Consider the following 9,321-nt stretch of genomic DNA (forward strand, 5'->3'; position numbering starts at 1 on the left):
TGTCAGAGTTGTGATGCCTTCCGCTGATTTTGTATTGCCTGCCCATCTTGTCCTGTGTGAGGCTATTTTGGCCCATCATGTGGTGCCAGGAGAGGGGCGGAGAGATGGGAGAGGACAGCAGTCTGCCTGGAGGGTGCCGGGGATGGACGAAGGAGAAGGGGGAATGAGTTGAAGGAAGGAAGAGGAGGGTATAATTCAAAGCGGCAAGAGCAGCGGCCCACACATTCGGCACATTATTGGTGAGAGTCAAGGATTATGGGAAACAGACGGGAAAGTAGAGCTGAGGCCAAGATCAGATCAGCCATGATCTTACAACGTCGGAGCAGGCTTGAGGGGCTGAATGGCCTACTTCTGCTCCTTTTTCATACATTTTTATGCTTTTTCTCACAGCTCATGGTCGGTGCATTGTAGTGGCCCACTACTGTGTACAAGAACCTCCCTACACTCGCTCCCTGCATATCTCTGTAACCTGCTCCCACTTGGAACACAGGATCCCTGCTCTCCTCCAGTTCTTGCCTTTTCATGAACCTGTGCCTTCCACTGCCTGGGTCCTGAGCTCCGAAACTCCCTCCATGTACTTTTCTGCCTCCCTCTCCCAGTAATTGACTCCTTAAACCTCCCTCCATAACTGAGCCAACGGTCAGCTGCCCGAATACCTCCTCAGTTCTGACCAGTTGACATTCTGTTTCTCTCTGCACAGACACTGAACTTGCTTTTGTTTCAGATATTCAGCATCCGCAATTTTTGATTTTCATCCAATATTTCTTTGTGCGATTCGGTATCATATCGGTGTCTGATAATGTTCCTGTACACTGCCTTAGGATGTTGCCTAACATTAGCACCTTATGTAAATATCATTTAAAAGCAAGGGAACGGGGGAGGACATTTAGCCCCGAGTTTGTTCTGACATTCATGGGATCATGGCTGACGTCTCCAAACTCCACCTATCCACCTTTTCCCGAAATCCCGAATACTTTTCAGTAACACAACAGTTAACAATTGGCTCTGCATCGCCAGCTCCCTGAGGCAGAGTTTCCTGGAACCAGACTCACCAACCTTGGGCAAAGTTCCTCCTCATCCACTACATCCATTCCCCTTAATTTGCAAACCATCAAATTGCCAAATAATTTTCTGGATTCTAGAAAGTACCTCCTAGTTTGTGGAATCTCTCCTCATAATTTAAGTCTTGAAATCAAGGAACAGGTCTGCTAAATCCGTCCTGCTCCTCTGCAAGGCCATTCTCTCCTCCTCCAGCTGTGTTTCCCGGGACCACTCCCTGTGTGGGGAACCAGGACTCTGTACAACTCGGTTCCTTCCACATCACACAGACTCCATGGAAAAGCAAAACAGTTTTCAAACACCAGTGAGCTGCTTGCTCCTGCGGTTTTATTGTTGATGCTTTATTCCAGCTGCAGCTTTTACAGATCCTCAGATCTCTCACATTTTTGTTCAGGTGCCAGGAATATAATCCAAGGCAAGTTTGGACTTCCCCTCGACAGGGACTGCATTAACTCACAGGCACTCGCGCATCACAAACGACTTGGTGCTTTACTAGCAGAACACTGGTGAACAATGATCAGTCTAAACCAGGGGTGTGGACAAGATCTAAAGGTGGCTCAGAGAATACCATGCACACCCTTGGACCAGAAGATCAGTGGTTCAAACCCTAATCACAAACTAGAAGTACAAAATCCACACTGAAGTTCCAGTGCGGTACTGAGGGAGTGTCACACTGTGGGAGGGGTAGTACTGACCTGGGGTGGAGGGTGTTGCACTGGGCCGTGCTGTGCAACCGATTTTTGAGCCGGTTCACCGACACCCCGGCCGCCTGTCACTTTTGCGGCCAGGAGGAGACGGTGTACCACGTGTACGTGGAGTGCGAGAGGTTGCAGCCCCTCTTTGCATATCTGAAGGGGCTGCTGCTTAAGTTCTGGCTGCACTTCAGCCCGACGCTGCTGATCTATGGTCACCCGGTGCAGTGTGGGGCAGGTCATGCAGAGGATCTCCTGGTGGGTCTTCTGCTGGGCCTGGCCAAGCTGGCCATCCACGGGACGCGGCGACGGGCGGCTGAGGTTTCCGGCCATGTCTGCATGCCTGCCCGTCTTCCAGGCTTACGTGCACGCGAGGGTGTCTTTGGAGAGGGAGCACGCGGTCTCTGCGGGCACCCTGGTTGAGTTCCGCGCTCAGTGGGCCCCTCAGGGGATCACGTGTGTCGTGGATGGTATGAACGCAATTCTTATCTGAAATGTTGCGTGTTGCGTTAGCGGGTGTAATGTTGCATGTGTGTTTCGTGGGTATTAGTTCGCATTATTTTACTGTAGCTCTGTACTTAGTTGTTTCTTCTTTTCTGTATTAGATGTCGTGTGTTGACACTGGTTGACCTTTTGTAGAGCTTTTAGCTAATAAATGTTTTTTAAAAAAAGGGGTGGTACTGAGGGAGCTCTCACTGTGGGAGGGGCAGTACCGAGGGAGGGTCACACTGTGGGAGGTGCCACCCTTGAAGTAAATTATTCTAATGGAAGGGAGTGAGAAGAAAGCGTGGTGAAAGGAAATGGAGAGGCAGCGGAATGATCATTAGGGAGGGAGGGAGGTCAGGGACAGGGAAGAGAGGAGGGTCAAAGAGGGGGCAAGAGGGAGGGGAGGGGGAGGAGAGAGATAGAAAATATATGAAGTTACGCGGTGGTTTCTAGTCAAGTGTTTCTAAAAAGGCTTCCGAGATTTGAAGTGTGTTTTGACAATTGTGTTTTAAAAAAGCAATAGGCCAGAAGGTGGGAGTTCCCTTATTGTGGAGCTGGGATGCTTTGAAGTTCTTGTGCCTGCCCGAGCACCTGGTTCACATTAACGGCTGCCACTGATGTTCTCAAGTGCCGATGCCCTCTGGCAGCCCCTTCTGCTGGTTGATATTGTTTGGCTTTTGTGCTTTGCTGCTCAAACCTTCCTCAGTCTTGGACCCTTTCAGCTGCCAGTTGGACATGTTCGGACTACACCTCGAGTTTGTTACAATTGTGAAGTATTTACAGCACAGAAGGTGATTCATCCCCTGCACCATGCTGGAGATTCTCTTCTGCACGAGGCTGCTCCCACTCCTCTCCACCTCCTGCCCCCAATACCACCACCCCCTTCGATTCCTTTCTCATTGAAACCCTCTCTGCTTTTCCCTTAAACCCCTCCCAGTGGGAGCGAGTTCCACACTCACCTCACACTCAGGGAAATGGAGTTGTCCTGAATTCCTGGTTGGATTTATGAGTGAGTATGAATTCATATTTCCTCAGGACACAGAAGGTGGTTGTTCAGCCCATCAAGTCTATGCCAGCTCTTGGAATAACTCCAAAGATCCACAACCCGTTCTATTTTCGCTATCAGAAGCTTCATGATCTTGAACATCACAGTTAAATATCTTCTTAACCTTCTCTGCTCCAAATGGAACAGACCCAGCTCTCCAGTTTCCCCAAGGACAGCGGTGCAGGTCGTAGAGCTGTGGCCTCTCAGGGCCCCAGTTCAATCCCAACCTCCGGCGCTGTCCGTGTGGAGTTTGCATGTTCTCCCTGTGACCGTGTGGCTTCCCCTGGGTGTTGTGGTTGGGCAGACATGGTAGTGTAGTGGTTAGCGTAACGATACTACAGTGCCAGCGACCCGGGTTCAAATCCGGCCACTGTCTGTAAGGAGTTTGCATGTTCTCCCCATGTCTGCATTGGTTTCCTCCGGGTGCTCCGGTTTCCTCCCACATTCCAAAGACGTACGGGCTAGGAAGTTGTGGACATGCTATGTTGGCGCCGGAAGTGTGGCGACACTTGCAGGCTGCCCCCAGAACACTCTACGCAAAAGACGTATTTCACTGTGTGTTTCGATGCACATCTGACTAATAAAGAAATCTTATCTTAAATTGTCCCACGTGTGTGGGTGACTGCTAGAATCAGGGGAGAGCTGATGAGAATGGAGAATAAAATTAGTGTAAATGGGTGTCTGATGGTTAGCACAGACTTAGAGGGCCGAAGGGCCTGTTTCCATGCCATATGATTCTATGAGAAGTCCTTAGGCTGGTCTACAGAGCCCTTCCTGCTCAACTTGTCCAGGTGGGGATAACCTCTCAGTACGAATGACCAGGATGGTGTGTGCCAGAAGCTGTTGGCCAGCAGTGCTTTCATCCTCTCTCTCCCTCCGTCCAGGTCCACGCCCACATCATGAGCCACCTGAAGAAGGAAATGCCTTCAATGTTTGGGAAAGAAAATAAGAAGAAACAGCTGATTTCAAAACTGGGACAAATATTCGCCAAGATCCAGTTGGAGCATCACATCTCTCCGGGAGACTTCCCAGACTGCACAAAAATGCAGGTCAGTGCAGTCTCACCACCCCAGAGACACCATATCAATTGTCTGCAGTTAATCCACAGCAACATCCAATCATACATGGGATGCTGAGGCCATTTGGCCCATTGTGCCTGTGCTGGTCCATTGGAGGGTCCCCTGCTCTCTGCCCACAAGCTCGCAAGTTATTTTGCCCATTTGGGCATTTCTCTAATCCCCCTTTGAAAGTTGCCTCTGTATTTTCCGACACCGACTTCACTTCACTGGTGTTCTGTTGGCTGTGAGGAGCTTTGGGATATCCAGAGTGGGTGAAAGGTAGCGGAGGAACACAACTATGTCTCTCAAGTCTTTGCTGAGGTCTGTGTAAAGGATCAATGTTGGTGGAGATCATATCATCCCAGTAAATCTGTCAGTGCCTCTCCCTGCTCTTGCAAGTTCTTCTCTCCCAGTGATTCCCCGGTTCCCTTTAGGAAGTTTCTGTTCAATCTGCTTCTACTGCCCATCTCAGCTTGTCCAAGATCACAGCAACTTGCTGCACAAAAGTGATGCTCCCCTTTCCTCCAACTCAACCTATGTCCTCTGATCACAGATCCTTTTGGCATTTGTTTCTTCTTATTTTCTCAGTCAAAGCCTCCTATGATTCTGTGCACCTCTATCAAATCTCCCCTCAACCATTTCTCCTCTGAAGAGGACAGCCCCAGCTTCTTCAATCACCCTGCAGAACTGAAGCCCCCCATCCCTGGGACAGGTCGAGCCCATCGCCTCTGCACTACTTCCGTTCTGGTTGCTTCATCAATGTGGGCTTTCAAGTTCCTCTCCTTCTGTCCTGAAGACGCTGAGTTACGTTGCTGAACCACTGCACGGGGACAGTTCCTCTACTTTGTCTGTTGCAGATTAGGCAGTCACGTGCTCTGGTCTATTAGGTCCTTGACATGACCACTAGTACTGAACCATGGTGCTGCATGACAGCTTGGAGCCTCAACCTTTACTTGTAATCTCTCTATAAGATCTGCCACTGTCCAATACTGGCCTTAATTGGCAGCTGTTTCTCTAGCTTCCTGAGCTCTGGAATTCCCTCCCTAAGTTTCACATAAGAATGTAAGAAGTTTTCCGGGATAGGGGCATCACTGGCAAAGCCAACATCTATTGTCCAATCCTAGAAGCAGGAGGCCACTTGGTCCCTTACATCAGGACAGTCATGACTGATCTTTCACCCTGCTGCCACTTTCTGCTCTAACCTCGTCTCTCTTCATTCCCTTAGTTTCTAAGTTAGCATCTCAGTTCTGTCCCTTCGAGATGCTGCTCAAACTGGTCTCTTTGATCAAGAATTTGCCACCTGCCCTCCCGTATCTTTGTGAAGGTTCCTATGAAGCAGAGTAGGGCTGTTTACTCTGCTGCAGGCACTCAGAAAATAAAAATGGATGCTTGCCCAGTGTAACAGGCTGTCTTGTGCTGTGATTCAGTGGTCATGGGTTGGGGTGTTGGCTGAGTCTGGGACTGACCCAACATGTGTTCCCTACAGGAGCAGCTCATGATCCATGATTTCACCAAGTTCCCCTCTCTCAAGCCCAAGATGATGGAGGCGCTGGATGACATGCTGACCTACGAGATTGCCAAGCTGATGCCTCTGGTGAGACAGGAAGAGCTGGAAATGCCAGAGCAGATGGTGCACGGTGGAGCGTTTGATGGGACCTCCAACGGGCCATTCATAGAAGGGATCTGCGATGGGGCCTACGAGGCAGCGGATGATGATGAGTGGGTTGTCACGAAGGACAAGCCAAAGTACGACGAGATCTTCTACAACCTGTCGCCGACAGATGGGAAAATCAATGGGGTCAAGGCCAAGAACTGGATGGTAACCACCAAACTGCCAAACTCCGTCCTTGGCAAGATCTGGAAGCTTTCTGACGTTGATAAGGACGGGATGCTGGATGACGAAGAGTTTGCCCTGGCCAGCCATCTCATTGAGGTCAAGTTGGATGGCCATGGGCTGCCCAGCGAGTTGCCAGGTTACCTGGTCCCCCCGTCCAAGAGGAGACAGGTGGGATCGGCTGAGTAACCTCTGCGGAGGAAGCGGAGGTCTTCTGCTCGATAAGTGATTGCTGCAGACTGTGTCCTGGAGACAGGAGGGGCTGAGGGGAAGGGGGAAAGTGATTGGCCTTTGTGGATTTATTCTGGATCGATGCTGATCCCAAACTGTCTCCAGGACCATGGGTCCCATCTCTCTCTTTGCAAAGTTACACACTGTTGCTTAAAACTCCTTCACCTGTCAATTGAAGTGTAAGGTGGTGCAAGGTGCAGGGGTTAAGGCTGCCCTTTTCCCCCCAAAGACCACCACAGCATTTCCCCAAATTCTGCTTGCTCGCTCCTCCCGCTGTTAATCTTTCATACATTTGTGGCACCAAAGTTCTTTCACACATTTCCAATCAATTCCGATTCCCCAGGAACCGTTCAGAAGGCACCTTAGCCCTGACTCTCTTGTGTAGATCAAGCCCTAAGCCCCCCACCCCCATGCCCCCTGAGAATTCACAAACCAAGGTATCCCCAGTTTAGCCTGCAACCACCTAGTAACACAGAGGGACTAGGCCTCCGACACCAAACCTGGATCATGCCCAGTGATCCTCCTCCTGTGTGAGGTCACCTCTCACCTCCCCTCACCCTGCTTCCACTGGCTTGGCTTAGCTTGAAGTAGGGGCCAAGGTTAAATGCTAATACAAAATCAGAATTCTGCTGGAAATTCTGAAATAGAAACAGAAAGTGCTGAGAAAGCCGAATGTGTCCAGCACCAACGAGTTAACATTTCAGACCAATCACCTGTCAATTAGAGCAATGCACAAAATGCTGGAGGAACTCAACGGGTCCTGATGAAGGGTCCTGACAAAGAGTCTTGACCCAAAATGTCCACTGTCCATCTCTCTCCACAGATGCTGCCTGACCCGCCGAGTTCCTCCAGCACTTTGTGCATTGCTCCAGATTTCCAGCATCTGCAGTCTCTCGTGTCGCCACCTTTTTAACAGAACTCCCTGATGAAGGGCCATCAACATGAAATGTTAACTCTCTCTCTCTCCACAGATGCTGCCTGACCTGATGAGTGTTTCCAGCATTTTGTCTTTAACTGTTTAGTAACCAAGTTCACTGCTGAGACTTGAATTCTCCCCTCTCCCTCCTTTGCTCAAAGCTGAAGAGTTGGTTTCTCTGACCCTTGCTTGTCGATCCACCCTGATGCCAAGGGTCAGTAAGGGTCAGTGCTCTCAATGTCCTTTCTCCACCTGCCTGTGTAGATAGAGCAGAGTATATTCTTACCAAGCATCCAGCCTTAAAGTGCCATATTATGTTGGTGTATATAAACATTTTATGGATTCATGCAGTTAAACTTCTTTTTGTGTCTGTCTTTGTATGTGCTTGTCTGTCTGTGTGGGGATTTTAACAATTTCCACAGCTGTCTTTGTGATGGGACGATCAGGAACCCAGCTGTGGACCTTGCCCCAAAGGTTAATGTGTAGTGGATAGTGTGGGAACTCTGACCCCTCATATCTGTACCGAAGTGCAAGTTTGTCCTGGTGGAGATGATGCTCGCACTGGAACAAGCCAGTGCATCTGCTGGTCACCTCCACTTGGTACATTGTCTTGAGTCCTGAGCTGTTGGACCTCCCGTCTTTAAGTTGGAAGAGATGGGTTCCATTTCCCCACTTCTGCCAATGACTCTCACCCCCTCTTACTTTCTCAAGAACCCCCCGCACTCCTGACTGGGGCTGGGGCTGGAGCTGAGCCACAGAATTCGCCAGGACTGTGGACGTTCTTGTGATGTGGAATCACCCAACAGCCATGGATCAGGGATGCCAACTCTACTTGCACCAGCCTCCCACTGTCCTGTTCCCCACTGTCCCACCATTGGTTGCCTGATACTCCAATCCTCATGATGCCCTACCCTCAGACTCCTGCCACTGGTTTTTCAATGCCTTCCCACAGCCAATCAGAAAACCAGGTGCTCCCTCCATTACCCAGTTGGACAACACTTGTCCTTTTTGCTGTTTGCCATTTGTTTCCTCCACCACGTTTTATTAGTAATTTTCAAATTAAAACTTTTAAAATAAATCTTTTAAAGCCCCAATAAATTTACTCCTGTCTTAGCCCTCGGCTATGATTAATCCTTGAACAGAAGGAAGCTATAGCACAGAAGAGGCCATTCAGCCCATTGTATCCATGCTGATCAACAACAGAAAACTCGGTCCAAAGCCCTGCAGTCCATGGCTCTCCAGGTTCCCATCCAAGTACTTTTTAAGTGTTGCATAGATTTCTGACAACACTTTTTTCAGGCAGTGGGCTACAGATCCACTGCACCCTAGATAAAAAAAATCTTACCTCCCCTCTTACTCTCCACCACTTACACTGAATCTCTGCCGACCTGCATTGGACCAACTCACTCTGAGAGAACGAGCAGGTTCAGACGAAAGTGGTGGAGTAGTCATCTTTAAAAGAGGAGTTGTGTGTAAGGAGAATGGTGGGCAAATATAAACTGAAAACGGTGTGTGAAGCAGTCCTACTGTTGGGGAGCTCTAATGGTTGACAGTTAAGTTTATCTTGTACTCAGTAAGATATATTTTCACCAAGCAATGGTCATATTTCGCTCTCTGTGCACAGACTTATGAACACTGTAGCTCTGTCTTTGTTTTATAAGGTTTTTATTCATTGTTTGTTCTGCCTGATCTGATAGATAATTTTATTTCAATGTACGAGATCTCTTATATAATTGTGATTCTTAAATAAAGCAAGCTGTGTTCAGCCACTCTGGTCTCACATTCACTTGTCTGTTCCAAAGGCTGGACTTCCCTCTGTTTTACCTCCTGCCAGTGGTGACCTACGTTCCCAAACGCTGGAGCGTCTCTGCCCCACTGTGAGCCTCAAGCCTCGGCACGGTGGGTGGAGGTGAGATAGTCGACTGTGACATGACCACGGCCGAGGGTCTCCTCGTTTGGGATCTGCATTTCCTTCTGGGAAGAGGGTTGGGCAGGGTGGG

At 49.3% G+C, this 9,321-nt stretch overlaps 1 protein-coding gene across 1 annotated transcript in view; it reads left to right on the top strand.

Annotated features, from left to right (window-relative positions):
• LOC127586275 (EH domain-containing protein 2-like) overlaps window positions 1-9,083 on the top strand; it is a 39,643-nt gene extending 30,560 nt beyond the window's left edge. Inside the window, exons 4-5 of the mRNA XM_052044084.1 lie at window positions 4,167-4,331; window positions 5,827-9,083. Coding sequence (XP_051900044.1) covers window positions 4,167-4,331; window positions 5,827-6,363 — 702 coding nt within the window. The 3' untranslated portion in view covers window positions 6,364-9,083. The remainder of the gene's footprint in view (window positions 1-4,166; window positions 4,332-5,826) is intronic.
• Window positions 9,084-9,321: the final 238 nt, after the last annotated feature.

Source organism: Pristis pectinata, chromosome 35 (genome assembly GCF_009764475.1).
Source record: "Pristis pectinata isolate sPriPec2 chromosome 35, sPriPec2.1.pri, whole genome shotgun sequence".
Classification (NCBI taxonomy): domain Eukaryota; kingdom Metazoa; phylum Chordata; class Chondrichthyes; order Rhinopristiformes; family Pristidae; genus Pristis; species Pristis pectinata.